This window comes from Mobula hypostoma, chromosome X1, assembly GCF_963921235.1.
Source record: "Mobula hypostoma chromosome X1, sMobHyp1.1, whole genome shotgun sequence".
Taxonomy (NCBI): Eukaryota; Metazoa; Chordata; class Chondrichthyes; order Myliobatiformes; family Myliobatidae; genus Mobula; species Mobula hypostoma.
Genome location: NC_086128.1, coordinates 20,686,384 through 20,706,427, shown reverse-complemented (window position 1 = coordinate 20,706,427; position 20,044 = coordinate 20,686,384). Strand labels below are relative to the sequence as shown.

The 20,044-nt window shown below is 41.5% G+C and overlaps 1 protein-coding gene across 8 annotated transcripts in view; it reads left to right on the top strand.

Annotated features, from left to right (window-relative positions):
- Positions 1–20,044, top strand: part of LOC134340554 (vitamin D3 receptor-like) — a 209,761-nt gene that overhangs the window by 104,960 nt on the left and 84,757 nt on the right. For all 8 annotated transcript variants that reach the window (XM_063037942.1, XM_063037943.1, XM_063037944.1 and 5 more), the window contains 2 exons: positions 2,757–2,925; positions 14,489–14,619. In XM_063037942.1, coding sequence (XP_062894012.1) covers positions 2,757–2,925; positions 14,489–14,619 — 300 coding nt within the window. The remainder of the gene's footprint in view (positions 1–2,756; positions 2,926–14,488; positions 14,620–20,044) is intronic.

Genomic DNA, 20,044 nt, shown 5'->3' with positions numbered 1-20,044 from the left:
AGTTACTGAATGCAAATATACAGATGCAGCAGCCTATCAAAAAGGTAAATGATTTGTTAGGCTTCGCTGCAAGAAGATTTGAGTATATGAGTAGGTTCATTAGGCCTGCATTCACTAGAGTTTAGAAGAATGAGAGGCAATCTTATTAAAAGCTTCAAAATTCTGACAGGGCTGGACAGGCTGATACAGGATGTATGTTTCCTGTTTGGGACATCTAGGATGAGGGGGGGTCACAGTCCAGGATGCAAGGTAAGATATTCAGGATTGAGATGAGGACATAGTTCTTGACCCTTAAGGTGGTGAAACTGGAATTCTCTACCACAGCGGTGCTGGAGGCCAAGTCACTGAATATATTTAAAGAGATGAAAAGATTTCTAGACACATAATCTATTAAGAGGTAAGGGCAGAAAGCATGAACATGCTATTGAGATTGAGGATCAACCACAGTTGTAGTGAATGGTGGAAAGGTCATAAAGGGCCGAATGGCCTACTTGTGCACCTATTTTCTGTTTCTTTTTTTGCGGTATGTGATTTAACACTGCTATTTATTCTGTTGGAAAGATGGTAAACTGAGATCAGGTGCTGACAGACAAAGTCATAAATAAATGTGAGGCAGATAGATTGCTTCAGGCTTCTTCTATGCATCTGTGCAAGTCATTGGGATTTTGCCCTCCTAGGTTATTCATGCTGTACAGGTTAGATCATTGCTACATCACTATGGATGATGTATTTTCCACATCAGTTTCCATTCTGTGTCCTTGATCTTGCTGTAGTCAGTTACAACAGATGGAATTAAGCAGATTGTCTCTGTGGTATTTATTAAAGTGCAATACCTGATATGTATTGCAATAAAGAATTTTTTGACAGTAACAACTCGATAGTAAATAGTCACCATCACAGGTAACAGATCATTGCATGGGCAACTTATGAATCCAAAAGGAACAGTTAAAGCTCAATTTTAGTGAGAACGTAAAGAATTGGATGGCAACTAAAAAACACCTAAGGGTTAATATGAAACAGTCTGTGTGACAATAAAAAATATTGTATGCCAACCATGACTCTATCCTTAATGTGAGAACACTTGTTTCCGTCCAACCTCCGTGTCACTCCTGACTATCAAGAGGTCTAGAATGCCCTATCTTAACTCAAAAGTGTCAAAGTTATGGGAACAGATGGTACCCCCACTGAAATCCTAAAACTCAGTTGGTGAAGCTCTTCAGTCAAAACAACATTTGGAAGGAGGAAGATATACAATGGATCTTAGATATGCCGTAACAGTGAACATCTTCAAGGAAGGAGACAAGTCAAACTCTGCTAACAATGGAGCTGTGCTGGCTGCCATAGAGGAAATTATCACTAGATATTCCTACTGTTCTACACATTCCTCCATCAGCTTCTCTGCTACTTAAAGCTAACTTATTTTCTCTTTCCTCTCGGTGTGACAAAGGGTCTCAGACATGAAAAGTTAACATGTTCTCTCTTTCCAATGATGCTACCTGACCTGCTGAGTGTTTTCAACATCCTTTTCTGTTTTTATTTCAGAGTTTCAGTATCTCTAGTGTTTTTGATAATAAGAGTCATCACCAGAGTCCTGTTAAAAGCATGGACAAATGTTTCAGCAACAAAAATGGGAACTAGACAGTGTTGCAGAGTGTAAGAATACAGTCTTTATGATGGGGAGATATCAGTTTACTTCATCATCAAGTGCTCTGTGTTATAAGAATTGGGTTGGGTATAAAAACAGATAAATTGGACTTGGATAAATTCAATTTCTGAGAACTCCAATTTCCCAGTCTTTCTAAAGATGCAACATGAGTTCCTCAGGGCAGTACCCAAACATCTTCAGGGTCAACATCACAAGGTCAGAAATGGGGACATTCACCAATGACTACACAGTGTTCAAGTCCACTTACAAAAGCTCAAAAAATGAAGCAGGGTGTGCCTGCATGCAGAAGACTAGGACAGCATTAGACCTGAGTTGGTAATTGATAAGTATCATTTGGGCCATAAATGTGCCAAGCAAAAGCCACCCTAATCAAAGACAACCTCTCTTTGATATCCATCAACATTACCGTCACCAAGTCCTCACCATCAGCATCCTAAGGGGGAGAGGGCACCACTGAGTAGACACCGGTACATATAGACTCAACAGTACTCAAGATGTTCCATGCTATCTAGGATAAAGCAACACATATGATTGTATCCATTTCTTTAAACATTCATTGCCTCTGTCACAAACATACCATGCCTATATTATGTGCCATCTACATGATCTACTGCAATATCTCTTGAAGCCTCCTTCAGCAGGACCTCCCAAATCCCATGACTTCTCATACCAAGAAGGACAAGACAGAAATGGCATGAAAACAGTACTACCTCCATGTTCCCTTCAAAGTCTATCCATGCTTAGAAATATTTTGCCAATCCTTCAGTGGTATTTGAGCTAAATCCTGGAATTCTCTCCTCAACCGCATGTTGGGAGCACCTTCAACAGATGTTGATAGAGGAGGTGATTACCATCTTCTCAAGGGCAGTTAGTAATGAGTAATAATTGCTGGCCTTGCCATTAGCACCACCTTGTGAGTGAATTTTAGAATCATCGCAGCTACTACCAGAGCTCAGGACACAAATTCAAGCACCTTGCACTATATTGTAAAAGATACTACACCATGTAACTACATGTTATTAATAATAATACTCATTTTTATAGCTATTAAAATATCTTTTCTCTAAAAAAGACTTTTTCTTTTTTACAGTTACAAGAATTATAGAAATGGAACAGATGGCAGTGAGCACTTCTGCATATCATCTTGAAGATGATGAATTTGACAGAAATTGTCCAAGGATATGTGGAGTTTGTGGGGACAAAGCAACTGGTTTCCATTTCAATGCTATGACATGTGAAGGCTGTAAAGGCTTCTTCAGGTAAGATGCTGTGTTAAGTCTAAAATAATCTGTTTTCAAAAGATATATATTTTTTTTAAAATTGTGTCATAGGTCATGGTACTTTCTGGTGGCAGAGAGTTCTAGAGTCTCGACTGGGGACAGTTCCTTTGCTACCATTTAGTTTCAACTTGAAAATCTCAATACTCATGAAAGAATGCATTCCAATAATATAAGCCATTAAGAGAATTTTTATTTTCAAAATATTTTCCCTACTTCCTACCAAATAAGGATTTAGTCCAATTCTCTTTTGGATGTTTCAATTGAACCAGTATTTAGTGTGTTAATCTTCCATCACTGAACTGGATAATAGAACAACAAAGGACTTCAATTTGTGTTATAAACTTGTTCTTTGGATTAATTTGATGGATTGTTACAAACCTGCTAAAATGTACAGTAGCTGATGGGTCACACCAAATATTGGGATTTGAAATCCCTAAACATTATGTATGCCAACTAAGTTTTTTAAAGTGTATTTTTTTAACAATTCTGCAAGGTTCTAGGCTTCTGGCTAATCCCTGGTTCTTGCTGAAAAATGAATTGTCTTCAAGATAAAATATAAAGAAATTGGGAGGTGTTGTTGTTAGTGAAGAAGATCATCATAGATCACAAGGGGATCTTGATCAGTTGGGGAAGTGGGCTAAGGAGTGGCAGATGGATTTCAATACAGATAAGAGTGAAAACCAAAGCAGCATAGAGTTTATATTATGAATGGTAGGGTACTAGATAGGGTAATGGAACTGAGGGACCTGCATAAACTGTAATTTGGGTCAGCAGAAACCAAGCGGAACAAGTGCTACACATGCCCTTACACTTCCTCCCTCACCACCATTCAGGGCCCCAGACAGTCCTTCCAGGTGAGGTGACACTTCACCTGTGAGTCGGCTGGTGTGATATACTGCATCCGGTGCTCCCGATGTGGCCTTCTATATATTGGTGAGACCTGACGCAAACTGGGAGACCATTTCGCTGAACACCTATGCTCTGTCCACCAGAGAAAGCAGGATCTCCCAGAGGCCACACATTTTAATTCTACGTCCCATTCCCATTCTGATATGTCTATCCATGGCCTCCTCTACTGTAAAGATGAAGCCACACTCAGGTTGGAGGAACAACACCTTATATTCCGTCTGGGTAGCCTCCAACCTGATGGCATGAACATTGACTTCTCTAACTTCCATTAATGCCCCTCCTCCCCTTACCCCATCCCTTAATTATTTATTATTTTCCCCCTTTTTCTCTCTCTCTCTCCCTCTCACAATAACTCCTTGCCTGCTCTCCATCTTCCTCTGGTGCTCCCCTCCCCCTTTCTTTCTCCCTAGGCCTCCCGTCCCATGATCCTCTCCCTTCTCCAGCCTTGTATCCCTTTTGCCAATCAACTGTCCAGCTCTTAGCTCCATCCCTCCCCCTCCTGTCTTCTCCTATCATTTCGGATCTCCCCCTCCCCCAATACCTCTTCTTTCAGTTAGTCCTGATGAAGGGTCTCAGCCCAAAACGTCGACTGTGCTTCTTCCTATGGATGCTGTCAAACAAGTACTGCAAGTGGTTTTGAAGACAAATGGAAAATTGTTTTTTATTGCAAGAGAGTTGGATTTTAGAAATAGGGATGTATTGTTACAATTAAACAGGATATTGGTAAAGCCATATCTAGGAGTTTTGGTCCCCTTATTTAAAAAAAAAGGGATATACTAGCATTGAAGGCAATCTAAATAAGATTGAATGGGCTAATTCCTGTGTGAGAGAATGATCCTACCACAAGCAGCTAAAGAAATTAAATCTGTATTATTTGGAATTTAGAAGAATGAGGAAAGATCATATTGAAACATAACGTTTACCCTGTGATGGCTCCTTAAAACCTGATGAGGTGCTTCCACAAGGTGGTGGTCATTTAGAACTTGGGTGCTTAGGAATTTCTTCTTGCATAGGGTGGGTTGTCTCTAGAACTCTCTGCCATCAGGCTTTATAGAGGCTAAATTATTGAAGGTATTTTAAGAAAAGGTGGATAATTTTTTGAAAGGTTGGGAAATTGAGGGCACAGGAGCTGAGTTGAGGCCTTGGGTAGATCAGCCATAATTATATTGACTGACCAAGCAGTATTGAGGAGCTGAATGGGCAATTCCTGCTCTTATTTCTCTTTTTCTGACAACATCAGTAGTGTGAGAAACAGAATTAACATTTTAGTTTGCTGTCCCCTTATCAGAACAGAAAATGATAAAAGGTCATGGAATTTGAAATTTGATTCTATTTCTCTTTCTACAGATGCTATTCAATCAGGAGAGCATTTTCAGCATTTTATATGTTTTTTTCAAATGGAAGTTCTACCTGCCATTATAAGCAAAATAACAGAAAAATAAATAGCTTAACAGGAAAATAAAAATCATATGATGTTCTCTACTGATGGTGTTCCAAGGGAAGAAACAGCATCAAAGTTCAGCTACATGCATTAATACCCCTTTCTATTATTGAATTAAATGGAAAGGAGAGACAAGAAAGTCATTGTGGTTGAAAATCTCTATCATGTTTGTGTAAATATATGTGATTCTTTTAGGAAAAAGAAATCAAGTTTCCTATGTGCAGTTGTTATGGCATTTTACATTTCCCCTTATTGTTGTTGGGCCAGTGGTGAGGCTGATAGGGAGGAGATACTTCCTTCCTGGAGCAGACCCAATTCATTTTAACGTGGGTTCCAATTTCAGGCAGACGTAAGAGTCAACCCAGAGAATCTCTGTATCTCAGAGTTTGCACACTTTTATATTGTTTAAACTTACTTCTCCCCTTTACTCATTTTCCCTTCCTGTATCCTATTCTGCACAAAAAAGCTGACAGAATAAATTGCAAGGTTAACACTTCAGTGCTGCTGTGAAATGGAAATCTGTGACATGGGTGTAAGCTTGGATTTACAAACAGACATTGAGAAATTTAGTGATTTTGCAAAACTCTAGCAGGTAGATTTCAGTGCTGTTATATACAAAATCATCCATTTTTATCCCCCAAAAAACCAGATAGATCTGAGATTTTTTTTAAATAGTAAAAAGTTAGGATTAATAGACTTCCAAAGAAACTTAGCTGTCCATATACACAACTGACGAAAACGTAGTGGTTATAGTAAAAAACACAAAATGGTATTTGCTCATCTTATGTTGAGGGTACTAGAACGTAAAGGGAGTGGGCTGTGGTGCAACCATACTAGAGCTTGGTTTAAACATGCTGGAGTACTGTATATGGTTCTTAGTCTGAATGCTAGAAATAATATATTGGCCTTGGAAAGAAGTAAATACAGATTTGCCAGAATCTTACCAGAGATCACATAATCTAGTCTTACATTCCCTGGAATGTAGAAGGCTAAGGAGAGATTTGAGTTACAGCTTTTGAATGGAATTTACAGTATAGGGTGGATGGAAAGATGCATTCCATCATTTGAAGAGTCCAGGTCAAGGATCTTAAAGTTAGAGCCTGACCATTCAGGCATGAAACTAGGAAACATTTGCTCAGTCACAGGGTAGCAAATGTGTGATCTTCTTTCCCACAGAAAGCAGTAGACACTAGGTCAGTTAATAATTGTAAATCTGAGTTAGATTTTGGCAAAGCAAGTATATGCAGGGATAAGGAGCCAGGGCAGATGGCTTGAGTTAGGATGTAGATCTGTGATGATTTCATTGAATTGGAGAATAATCTTAAGGGGCTGCTCCTGTTCCTTTGCTGTTATGATCATTCTTAATACATGTTGAACATGTCACAGTGTATATCATAATTGTGCTTGGCTTAGGTTTAAAGATACTATATATGGGCTACTTGTGCCTCTGTTCAGCCAATGTTTAAGACATTTTTTTCTGGATGTCATTCAACTTCCTTGAAGATTGGACACATGTTATGACAATTTCTCACTCAATAATTAGCAAACTGAAAATAGTTACTGTTTAGGAGCTGCAGCACATTAAATACTGGCAAAGATCCAAGCTACTAAATTTTCTCATCTCCTTGCATTCCAAATCATTCAGCAAAACTTTTAGTATGCCTTTTCCCTCTGACCTCATAGAATAACAGATACTTGAAGCTATGATATAACCAAAACCAACCTCAAGGATAAACAATACCAATTAATATTGCTTTCATTTATATTATTAAAAATGCTTAGCTTTATACTTGATACTGCTATTTTCTTTCTTTGTTCCCTTGCACCCTTCCCATTTCTTTATTCTAAACACAAGACATTCTATTATAGTAGATACTGGAAATCCAAAGCAACACACGCAAAACACTGGAGGAACTCAGCAGGTCAGGCAGCATCTATGGAAAGGAATAAACCATCGATATTTTAGGCCAATGAAGGACCCCGGCCTGGCCTCTTCCCTCCATAGATGCTGCTTGACCTGCTGAGTTCCTCCAGCATTTTGTATGTGTTGCCATTCCTTATTATCTCTAATGTTCTGTTTCTGTCTCAACCTCCCCATCCTCCTCTCTTCTGTATACGCTATTGTACTGTACATTTTAAACTCCTCAGTGTTATCATTTCCGAGGACCTATCCTGGGTTCAGCACATTAGTGCAATTACAAAGGAAGCATGGCAGCGCCTCCACTACTTCCTTAGAAGTTTGCAAACATTCGGAATGATATCTAAAACTTTGACAAAATTCTATAGATGTGTGGTGGGGAGTGTATTGACAGGCTGCATCACAGCCTGGTACGGAAACATCAATGCCCTTGAACAGAAAATCCTACAAAAAGTAGTGGATATGGCCCAGTCCCTCACGGGTAAAGCCCTCCCCACCATTGGTCACATCTCACAACGTGTTGTCGCAGATGAGCAGCATCTATCATCAGGGACCCCCACCACCCAGGCCATGCTCTCTTATCACTGCTGCCATCAGGAAGAAGGTACAGGAGCCTCAGGACTCACACCACCAGGGTCAGGAACAGTTATTACCCCTCAATCATCAAGCTCTTGAATCAAAGAGGATAACTTCACTTAACTTCACTTGCCCTGTCACTGAACTATGCCCACAACCTATGAACTCACTTTGAAAGACTCTTCATCTCATGTTCTCAGCATTATTATTATTCTTTCTTTTTGTATTTGCACAGTTTGTTGTCTTCGGCACTCTGGCTGATCTTTCATTGATCTTGTTACAGTTACTATTCTATAGATTTACTGAGTATGCCCACAAGAAAATGAATCTCAGGGTTGCATATGGTGACATGTATGTACTTCGATAATAAATTTACCTTGAACTTTTGTGATATACTACTCTCTTGTCCTCTTGGTGTTTCTCTCTTGTGTCCTGAATTCATTCACATTCTTCTTCACTGTTAAATTCATTTGATCACTTTCTCATGCACTTTTCCATATAACAGCAGGATTGATTTATTTTCATTATGCAGACATTAGCTCTTTCTCCCTTTCATTGGTTCACAGACCCCATCTTTGTTAGAAAGATTAGAAATACATTTTCTATGCCACTGGTGCCAATACCAATCTCCAACCAGATGGGTGAAACAGCATGAGATGATGCGGTCTGTTGAATATTTCCATCACAAGAAGTACTTCAATCCCTCCAATGAATTCTCTGAGATAAGGTACTTGCTCTGGAGATTTGCATGCCAGAGTCAATCTGTGACCATTCCATTCCACTCTTGGGTATAATATTGTTAAACTGAGGCCACATATGTCTGAATGATGCACTGCGCTAAAGAGTGGACCTAAATTATATGCTTAATTCTCTAAATAGTCTCAAATCCTCAACTCTCTGAATCCAGGGCACATATTCTACTGCTCTTGGAAGTGCTGTATTTTGAAGAGATAGAAAAGAAAGGTTAATATTTGTGAGGTAGTATTTGTGGCAAAAATGGGATTGATATGGCCTAGCCTAGATTTTCATGCATTATTCATCATTATTGGTTACTGCACTCAAACCTACTTTACCCATATGTAGCAGGTGAAATTAAGTTGATCATGTGAGGAGTATACAAAGGATTAATATGTTGATGCACCAGTTTATTTTACTGACAGGAGGCAGCCAGTTGTCAATGTCTGTCAGATGCATAAATAGCAGTTTTATTTCTTGCAGGCTCAACCCTGGAAGTAACAGTGACTCATACTAATTGTAAAGAACTTTAAGCGATGGAGCTTCCCATGCAATCCCTCTGGCTTTTATTTGAGTAAAAGAAATCAACAAGATGATGTTGCATTCCTAGTGTTCTTTCACAAATGTCACAATTGGTCTTTTGAATGTGTGGAAAACAACTGGAAATTGTTAGCAATGATGTGTTCATTTCCTGGGCTAGAATGTTCCTAGGAATTCAAATCTGCTATTAGATTAAATCATCGCCAGCTGGTGGTGTCTACAGTTAATTTATGTCAATTTTAATTCTTTTCTTGACAGAAATTTCACAACTAAGACAATAGTTTTCTGTTCCCAGCTGTTTGTCTTAGAACTTTAAAGTTTGAAGCCCACTCTGACTGCTGCATTGCACATTTTGGGGCCCTCAGTGTTGCATTGATGGAGCCAAAGTAGAAAAAAAAATGCTTGCAAATTCTAGTATGCCCAAACACTGACACTGCAGCAGGGTATTAACAACCATTCTGTTCATAGGCTCCCCAATGTGAATTTCCGTTGCAAATTTTGATAACAAAATTGTGTCATCCAAATCTGTGGTGGAATCACAGTGGAGGGAGTGCCAATGGACATAGTCCTGAGCAAAGGCTGGACTGTTTAGTTGTGGTGAGGAGGGACTCTGGAAAGATCTGTACAGTGGATTCGGGACCTCGAATTGGAGCTGGAGAAGTGTGGAAGGAATGCAAGGATTGTCAAGAGAATTGGGGCCAAGGATCAGATCCACCAATGGGGTCCTGAGGATTGGAGGTGGGGGAATATGATGCTGTAGTTTGGAGAGCTGGACAAGGGTCGAATATGAGGGTTCAGGGGTTATTGGCCAGTGGATAAGACTTTGGAGATCGGGACCTGTGTAGAACGGAATTGCTAAGTCAGGCTAAGTAAGAACTAAAGGGGTCTTAGAAAGAGCCAAGGATTGAGGAATTGTTGGAGGCTGGGTCAGCACAATAGAAGGGGTACATTGGGTGAGGAAAAAGTTAAGAAGAGAGTTTACCTTGCAGGAATCCTCCTCCAGCGCAATGATGTGAAGACTTGGCAATTCTGTACTGTTCTCCTGACCAGGAGGGGCAACCTGGTCAAAGTTTCCTGCTAATCTTCCAAAAGAAGCATTGCATGACATCCTCTGCTTGACCAACACAGAAATTGCATTGAGAACAGCAAGGTGACTTGTGCCATCTAAAAATGGGCAAAATGGATTTTACTCTGAGGAAAAATCATAATTTGTTACATGATGCTAAAGTAGAGCAGTGTTAAGTAATGATTTTCTAAATATTCTTGAACTCTTTCATTTGAGTGATCATAACAGTAAAACTGTACTCTGAGGAAAAATCATAATTTGTTACATGATGCTAAAGTAGAGCAGTGTTAAGTAATGATTTTCTAAATATTCTTGAACTCTTTCATTTGAGTGATCATAACAGTAAAACTGTACATCTTCCAGTTCAGACAAAAAATGCTGGTGAACGCAGCAGGCCAGGCAGGATTTTTTGTGTTTGCTTGAATTTCCAGCATCTGCAGATTTCCTCGTGTCTGCATCTTCCAGTTCGGTGCACTTTTAATAATGGCCTCCAGGTCCTTGTGAAAATGGTCGTTCTCTTAGCAAGCAAGGAGAACTAGTGTTAACAGATCTGGTGGTATTGCTTCTGCCCCTTGATGCCTCAGCTAAGACTGGGAAGTCTGTGGGAAGGTTTACTTCCAGCCTGATGTTTCATGGCATACAAGCTTGTTTAACAATGATGCTTCCTGATACCTCATACTTTGGAGAAACAACACTTCATATTCCGTCTGGGTAGCCTCCAACCTGATGGCATGAACATCGACTTCTCTAACTTCCGCTAGGCCCCACCTCCCCCTCGTACCCCATCTGTTACTTATTTTTATGCACACATTCTTTCTCTCACTCTCCTTTTTCTCCCTCTGTCCCTCTGAATATACCTCTTGCCCATCCTCTGGGTCACCCCCCCCCTTGTCTTTCTTCCCGGACCTCCTGTCCCATGATCCTCTCGTATCCCCTTTTGCCTATCACCTGTCCAGCTCTTGGATCTATCCCTCTCCCTCCTGTCTTCTCCTATCATTTTGGATCTCCCCCTCCCCCTCCAACTTTCAAATTCCTTACTCACTCTTCCTTCAGTTAGTCCTGACGAAGGGTCTCGGCCTGAAACGTCGACTGCACCTCTTCCTACAGATGCTGCTTGGCCTGCTGCGTTCACCAGCAACTTTGATGTGTGTTGCTTGAATTTCCAGCATCTGCAGAATTTCTGTTGTTTGCGTTTAACCTCATACTTTGTTTTTGTTGGCTGTGAAATAGTTGTCACAGTTCTTAGAAAGTAAATTAAAGTGGACTGTGTTTATCCTTTGTAATAGGACACCTATAGTGGGAGAGTCTATGGCCAGAGGGCACAGCCTCAGAATAGGACATCCCTTTAGAACAGAGATGAGGAGGAATTTCTTTAGCAAGAGAGATGTGAACCTGTGGAATTCATTTCCACAGACGTTGTGGCAGCCAAGTCATTGGGGTATATTTAAGGCAGTTGTTGATACGTTCTTGTTTACAGGGTTACAGGGAGAAAGCAGGATGGCTGTGGCCTGCAGCAATCAGGCTCCTGGACTGGCTACAGCCATAACCTGGTTCCATGACTGTGAACTCACGTTCAGGGATTCTGCAGTTCTGTTGTGTCTTATTTGTTTGTTTTTTCTTTGTTTAGTCATAGTCATAGTCATAGTAATACTTTATTGATCCGGGGGGAAATTGGTTTTCGTTACAGTTGCACCATAAATAATTAAATAGTAATAAAACCATAAATAGTTAAATAGTAATATGTAAATTATGCCAGGAAGTAAGTCCAGGACCAGCCTATTGACTCAGGGTGTCTGACCCTCCAAGGGAGGAGTTGTGAAGTTTGATGACCACAGGCAGGAATGACTTCCTATGACGCTCTGTGTTGCATCTCAGTGGAATGAGTCTCTGGCTGAATGTACTCCTGTGCCCACCCAGTACATTATGTAGTGGATGGGAGACATTGACCAAGATGGCATGCAACTTGGACAGCATCCTCTTTTCAGACACCACCGTGAGAGAGTCCAGTTCCATCCCCACAACATCACTGGCCTTACGAATGAGTTTGTTGATTCTGTTGGTGTCTGCTACCCTCAGCCTGCTGCCCCAGCACACAACAGTAAACATGATCGCACTGGCCACCACAGACTCGTAGAACATCCTCAGCTTCGTCCGGCAGATGTTAAAGGACCTCAGATGATTTGCACAGATTTGCTCTTTTTTTCACACATTTTGCATGATTTGCTCTTTTTTTTCACACATTGGCTGTTGGATGGTCTTTGTTGTCCCTCCCTCTACAACTGATGCTGCTCTCACTCACATCTGCTCTATTTCCCATACATCTGTGCTCATCCCATCTTCCCGCCGCTGTAATAGTGATAGAGTCCCTCCACCATCCGCGGGAATTTCCAGTGGCCAAACTTTTTAATTCCCATTCCTGTTTCGACGTGTCAATCTATGGCCTCCTCTTGTGCCAAGATGAGGCCACCCTCAGGGAGGAGGAGCAACATCTCGTATTCTGTCTGGTTAGCCTCCAACCTGATGGCATGAATATTGACTTCTCCTTCTGGTGAACAAGTTTCTCCTTCCCCCCCCCCCCCCCCGCCGCTCTATTCCCCACTCTAACTTTTCACTTCTTCTCACCTGCCTATTACTTCCCTTTCTCCTATTGTCCACTCTCCTCTCCTATCAGATTCTTTCTTCTCCAGTCCTTGACCTTTCCCACCCACCTGGCTTCACCTATCACCTTCCAGCTAGCCTCTTTCCTCTCACCCCGCCTTTTTATTCTGGCATGTTTCCCCCTTCCTTCTGAATCTTTAAGAAGGGTCTTGGCCTGAAACGTCGACTGTTCACTCTTTTCCATAGATGCCGCCTGACCTGCTGAGTTCCTCCAGCATTTTGTGTGTGTTTTCCATTCCAGGACATCTCAAATGTCCTCTTTCTTTAAGGATCATGGTTTCCCTTCTGCTGTCATCAATGATGCCCTCACCCGCATCTCCTCCATTTCCCGCACTTCGGCCCTCACCCCATCCTCCTGCCACCACAACAGGGATAGAGTTCCTCTTGTCCTCACCTACCACCCCACTAGCCTCCGGATCCAGCACATTATCCTCTGCAATTTCCACCACCTTCAACAGGACCCCACAACTAAGCACATCTTTCCCTCTCCGCTTTCCGCAGGGATCGGTCCCTCCGCGACTCCCTGATCCACACGTCCCTCCCCACGGATCTCCCACCCGGCACTTATCCCTGTAAGTGCAAGTGCTATACCTGTCCCTACACCTCCTCCCTTGCCACCATTCAGGGCCCCAAACAGTCCTTCCAGGTGAGGCAAAACTTCACTTGTGAGTCTGTTGGGGTCATCTATTGCATCCGGTGCTCCCGGTGCGGCCTCCTCTACATCGGTGAAACCCAACGCAGATTGGGAGACCACTTCATCGAGCATCTCCGCTCCATCCGGCACAACAGACAGGATCTCCCAGTAGCCACCCACTTCAATTCTGCTTCCCATTCCCATTCAGATATGTCCAGATATGGCCTCCTCTACTGCCATGATGAGGCTAAACTCAGGTTGGAGGAGCAACACCTCATATACCGTCTAGGTAATCTCCAGCCCCTTGGTATGAACATAGAATTCTCCAACTTCCGGTAATTCTCTCCCCCTCCCTTCCCCTATCCCTATGTCACTCTGCCCCCTCCCCCAGCTGCCTATCACCTCCCTCATGGTTCCACCTCCTTCTACTACCCATTGTGTTTTCCCTATTCCTTCTTCACCATTCCTGCCTATCACCTCCCTGCTTCCCCTCCCCCACCCCTTTATCTTTCCCCTTACTGGTTTTTCACCTGGAACCTACCAGCCTTCTCCCTCCCACCCTCCCCCTACATCCTTTATAGGGCCTCTGCCCCTTCCCTCTTCAGTCCTGATGTAGGGCTCTGGCCCGAAACGTTGACTGATCATTTCCACGGATGCTGCCCGACCTGCTGAGTTCCTCCAGCATGTTGTGAGTGTTGCTTTGACCCCAGCATCTGTAGAGTATTTTGTGTTTTGTGTGTGTTGCTCTGGATGCCCAGCATCTACAGACTTTCTCATCTTTGTTGTGTGGATTTTTTTGTGGATTCAGTTGTGTTTCTTTGTGGCTGCCTGCAAGGGGACGAATCGCAAGGTTGTATCTGGGATACATACTTTGATAATAAATGTACTTTGAACTTTGAATATGATTGAGTAGGATAATATCAGCCACGATGGGACGGTGAAGCAGACGATGGGCCGAATGGCCTAACTCTGCTCCTATGTTGTATGGCCTTATGGTAATTATATACGTATAGTCTTGATCATTAAGCTTATTTTTATTTCTGTTTCCCCTCCACCCCTTTGTAGGAGAAGCATGAAGAAAAAGGCACATTTTACCTGTCCCTTTAATGGCAGTTGTTCAATTACAAAGGATAATAGAAGGCACTGCCAAGCATGTAGACTGAAGCGGTGCCAAGATATTGGCATGATGAAAGAATGTAAGTAATTACACTTCAAACTTGAGAAGTTTTTAATGAAATTGAGAGACACAATTTCTACTAATCAACTGCACATGATATTTCTTTTGCAATTGCTGTAACAATGAAGTCCAATGAAGGCCCTATGGCTGTTACTCTGAACAAAGAGCCCTTTGTGCGTACTTGTTGAGGAAACCCAGCTCTTTAAATGATTTTGATTAGTAACCTTCATTACATTAATCTTATCATGTACATCATAGTTATTTTTTGTTGCTATATTTTAAAAAACATTTTAAAAAACTGATTATGCTCATTAGTCAGCATTAGTATATTTTTTGCCCCCATAATGCAGAACTGGACTTTGCCTCTGTTGTGACAAAACTGCCCAACTGAGAGCTGGCAATGATCCCATTCTTAGTAACGTCCTTCCCAGATTTAATATCATTTGGCACCACGCAATTGCAAAGCAATTGATATTACCACACATAGCAGGAGTTAAAGAGGAAAGCCAATTTTGTAGTTATACTCATCAGTTACAACTTTAACTGTCAATTACAATCATCTCACTCTGCTCATAATTTATCTTTCTGATTGATGTACAATCTTAGTGATCATTCTCTCTCATCACCAAGTGCCCAACTCCCAAGGCCAATTGAATCAATTTACTATACACAAACAAAATTAAACTTTTCAATTGATTCAATTGATTGGTCATTTATGCAGTTTGCTATTGAGCATCACTAGCTTCCACAAAAAGGTGCATGTGTATTCCTCAGAAATTTCAAACGTCAACAACTGTTGGATGTTAGAGTAAGAAAGCAATATCCACGGTCATAAGTACAGCCTCTCATGGAGATCTGCCACAATCACCATTCAGGATACTGGCAGGAGGTGACAATAGTTGTCTATACTACTCGTGAAAATTCCTACTGCAAAACAGTGCAGAAGAAATTTCATGATCTCACAAGATGTATCAAAGTGAACTTTAGATCAGTAGAGTACTGCTCCTTCATTTTACCACAGATGAATGTGTGCATACACACAATGTATCACACCAATTATCACTCCATCCATTCCACTCATTAAACCCCACCCTCTTCTATACCATTTGACTGATATTTGACCCCATACTCCCTCCCCATGCAGTGGTCAAGCTTCCTAATGATGCTAATAAAGAGTTTACTCATTGTCTTCATCTTCTCCGGTTAGAGCAAGACAGGTATACAGTCTGTCAAGTATGTTCACAAATAATATTTCATTGTGATCTCTACATCTTCTTTGATTCAATCACCAAGAGATGTTTTCATTCCAATCCTTGCTGCTTCATCCCTATATAGCACAACAAAGCAAGGCACATAGCACTGAGCCCTGTGGAACCCCAATGCATACAGTTTTCTAGTCACTAAAAATTGCTTTTCTACCATTGTATCTAGCTTTCCACTTCCTGTGGATCCTGTGTGATTTTTACTTTTCTGATCAAGCAGTCATGCAGGACCTTGTCAATGATCTTACTAAAACGTATGTAAACTACATCAAATGAATTCCCAACAAGAAGCCCTGGATGAACCATAAGCTCCTTGCCATAAATCCCTGCAAAATCCTACACCTGCCTATACACCTCCTCCCCCACCCCCATTCATGGCCCCAAACAATCCTTCCAGGTGAGGCAACACTTCACCTGCAAATCTGTTGGGGCCATCTATTGCGTCCGGTGCTCCCGATGTGGCTTCCTCTACATTGGTGAGACCTGACATAAATTGGGATACAGGTTTCCCCCGCTATCCAAAGGTAGAGCGTTCCTATGAAACGGTTCATAAGCCGGAATGTTGTAAAGTGAATAAGCAATTACCATTTATTAATATGGGAAAAATTTTTGTGAGCGTTCCCAGACCCAAAAAATAACCTACAAAATCATGCCAAATAACACGTAAAACCTAAAATAACAGTAACGTATAGTAAAAGTAGGAATGATATGATAAATACACAGCCTATATAAAGTAGAAATACTTTTCTGCAGCACTGTCTAGCGCAGCGAAAGTCTCACGGCAGCACTCTGGGCAGAAACACTCTCTCTAGCAACCTTTAAGCTATGAAGCTGCCAAATCATACCAAATAACACATAAAAATACACAGCCTATATAAAATAGAGATAATGTATGTACACTGTAGTTTCACTTACCGGAATCGGGAAGACTCCAATAAATTGCAGTTTTGTCACAGTTAAACACTTATACGAATAACCATCTTCTGTAATTATTTTCTTCACTTCTGCTGGGAACTTTTTGGCAGCTTCAGTACCAGCTGAAGCACTCTCTCCGATAAACGTTAAACTATGAAGCTGCCCTCGCCTCAGAATCCGACCAAACCACCCATGACTACCTTTAAATTCCACTTTCGCAACACTTACATCACCATCGGCCAGTGCTTTCTGTTTCAGCTTATTAAAAAGACTGACTGATTTCTCCTTAAGTATAAGAAACTTAACGGAACACCACGCTTTGTACATCCATCAATCTACTCAAGCAATAGACTTTCCATTTTATCCATTATTGCAGTGGTCCCCAACCACCGGGCCGCAAGACATGTGCTACCGGGCCGTGAGGAAATGATATGAGTCAGCTGCACCTTTCCTCATTCCCTGTCACACTGTTGAACTTGAACATAGGGTTGCCAACTGTCCTGTATTTGCCGGGATATCCTGTATATTGGCCTAAATTGGTTTGTCCCATACAAGACCGCCTTTGTCCCATATTTCCCCCGCTGAGGTAGAGCATTTCTATGAAACCTTTCATGCTGAAATGGTGTAAAGCAAAGAAGCAATTACCATTAATTTATATGGGAAAAATTTTTGAACGTTCCCAGACCCAAAAAACAACGTACCAAATCATACCAAATAACACATAAAATCTAAAATAACTCTAACATAATAGTAAAAGCATTAATGATATGATAAATACACAGCCTATATAAAGTAGAAATAATATATGTGCAGTGTAGTCGGAAAAATTAAGCCAAAACTGATCTGTGGAGAAAAAAATCGGCACGTACGCACATGCGCACGTCACACATGCGCACACAGGTGCCCGCGCAAGGCTTCATGGTCATGGTAGTCTTTTCGGGGTAAACCCAAGTGTCCCATCAACACACACAAAAAATGCTGGTGAATGCAGCAGGCCAGGCAGCATCTATAGGAAGAGGTACAGTCAACGTTTCGGGCCGGGACCCTTCGTCAGTATTTGACTGCTACTTTTGTCCCTTATTTGAGAGTGAGAAGGTTGGCAACCTTAACTGTAAAAGACATGTTGAGGTGAGTATAACCCTACCTGAACACCTCCCCACCCCCCCGCCCCCGGCTGGCCGGTCCGCAAGAATATTGTCAATATTAAACGGGTCCGTGGTGTGAAAAAGGTTGGGGACCCCTGCATTATTGGATGCCGACTAAGAGAGACCACTTTGCTACGAGCAGAACCAACAGTAACATCGGCAGCTTTCAAAATTCTTTCTCTCTACGTATAGGTAGTGCGAATGGTGGATGCAGGCAAGTTCAATGCCCGGACAATGTCCTTACTTTGTTCACCACGATCGAAATGCTTAATTATGTCTAGTTTTATGCTAAGTGTAACACCCTTACGAGCTCTTTTAGAACTCACCTTGCTAACAGATGCACAAATAAATCGAGATAAAGCACGTGTTTAAGCAATGGCGGCTAGAATGCAGTTCCAGGAGAGGAGCTTGGCTGTTCGGGCGTGCGCTGCCTTTTTTCACACGCTGCCTTTTCTCGTAACAATGAAAACACCTTCGGTTAGCGAAAACAGCTAACTAATGTAGGTCTTTCGTAACAGCAAGGTGTCGTAAAGTGGACGTTCGGAAAACAGGGGCCACCTGTATGTCATGAAGTGAACAGAATGGAGTTTCAGTCTCATATGCAATTATACCAAAACATCACTGAGGGTCACTGCCTCCACAAATTATCAAGGTAAAAAAAGTCAGAAATAGTGGTAGGGTTATGTGAATGAAACTGAACTATAGCCCTAAGTTCCTGCTAATAACCTAGCAGTAAGCTGAGACGTCTTATAAATTATTTTTTTTCTGCTTGTGTGTTATTTATTGTCAGAGACCCAAGAATGAGGAAATAACTGAAGCTGCTAAAATTACATTTTATTTAATAAAGACATGAGAAATGTATTTAGTTAAGTTGTACAGTATCTAGCTTAGAAACGCCTGTTTTGGAAAAGAATTTGGACAATTAGTTGAGAGCAATTGCATGTTTGGCAGCTTTCTGGAACTATCTAACAATTAGATGTGGTTGATAAGAGTGGTTTATAACATTCAGATTTTTCTTTGCCTGACATGTGATTGACACTTTTGAGATGCAATATCACAGGTGCAAACTGGACAGCAAAGTGAATTATATAGATAGATACAGCTGAATATAGCACTGGTAGCTACATCTCAAATTTTAGCCGGGCCATAGAATCTATGATTAATTTGCCAAATCAAAGGCAACTTGAGACAGAAAATTAAAAACAGCAAAATTTCAACCAAAATTTAAAAAAATGACATGAGATCAAGCTACTAATAAAACATTGCTTTCACTGCAAATTTCTGTCAGAAGGCATAAAGCACAGTCTTATTGTTTATTGTTCATCACCTGTTGATTTTATCTTTCAGCTTTAAGTTCTTTTGAAAGAATTTGATTATGACCAGATTTAATTCTGAAAATACCATGAATTGAGCCAATCTGTACAGGGGTTTTTGTGAGGGAAGGATGCAGAGAAGTCAGGACTATAGCCAGGGTTCAGGAGCAGTTGAGTTGTGGATGGGATAATGAATCTGTAAGGTGAAAATTGGCAGCCAGGGGCTATTGTGTTGGGAATTTGATGGATTGGTGGGTTAGGAGATCAGTAGATGGGTACTACTACTACGACTGCGTTGACTCAGGCCTAGGGGGCCGGCGTCGGGCACGATGACAGACTCTCCACTTCCCTCTCCCTCATCAGTGTGTTCAGTTCATCTACATTAGATGAACTGAACACACTGATGAGAGAGAGGGAGGGTATTTGGGGCAATGTAGAGGGGTGGTGGGTGGCAGCGAGGTTCGCAAACTTTTGGGGCAGGGAGAATTTGGTATGGGTTGGACATGATCACAAGTCAGAGTCACTATGGCTGTGGGGGAGAAAAAACAGCTGGGTGGAGAGCCTGAGGGGCAAGTCAGGGAATAACCTAATGGGAACCTTTGAGAGTCTGGTTGCCAGTATCTACTCAAACCTACTCAGGGGGATTTCTCTTTCAATCGTGCCTCATAGGTGCTGTGAAAACTTACCTGCGTGAGTGGCTCACAGACTGAAAGTTTCAGATGTGCACCACATGCCACTGGAACCATCCATGTGTTACAGCATCAGATGCACAAAGGACCAGGAATGCAAATCAAGAATTGTGTGCAACT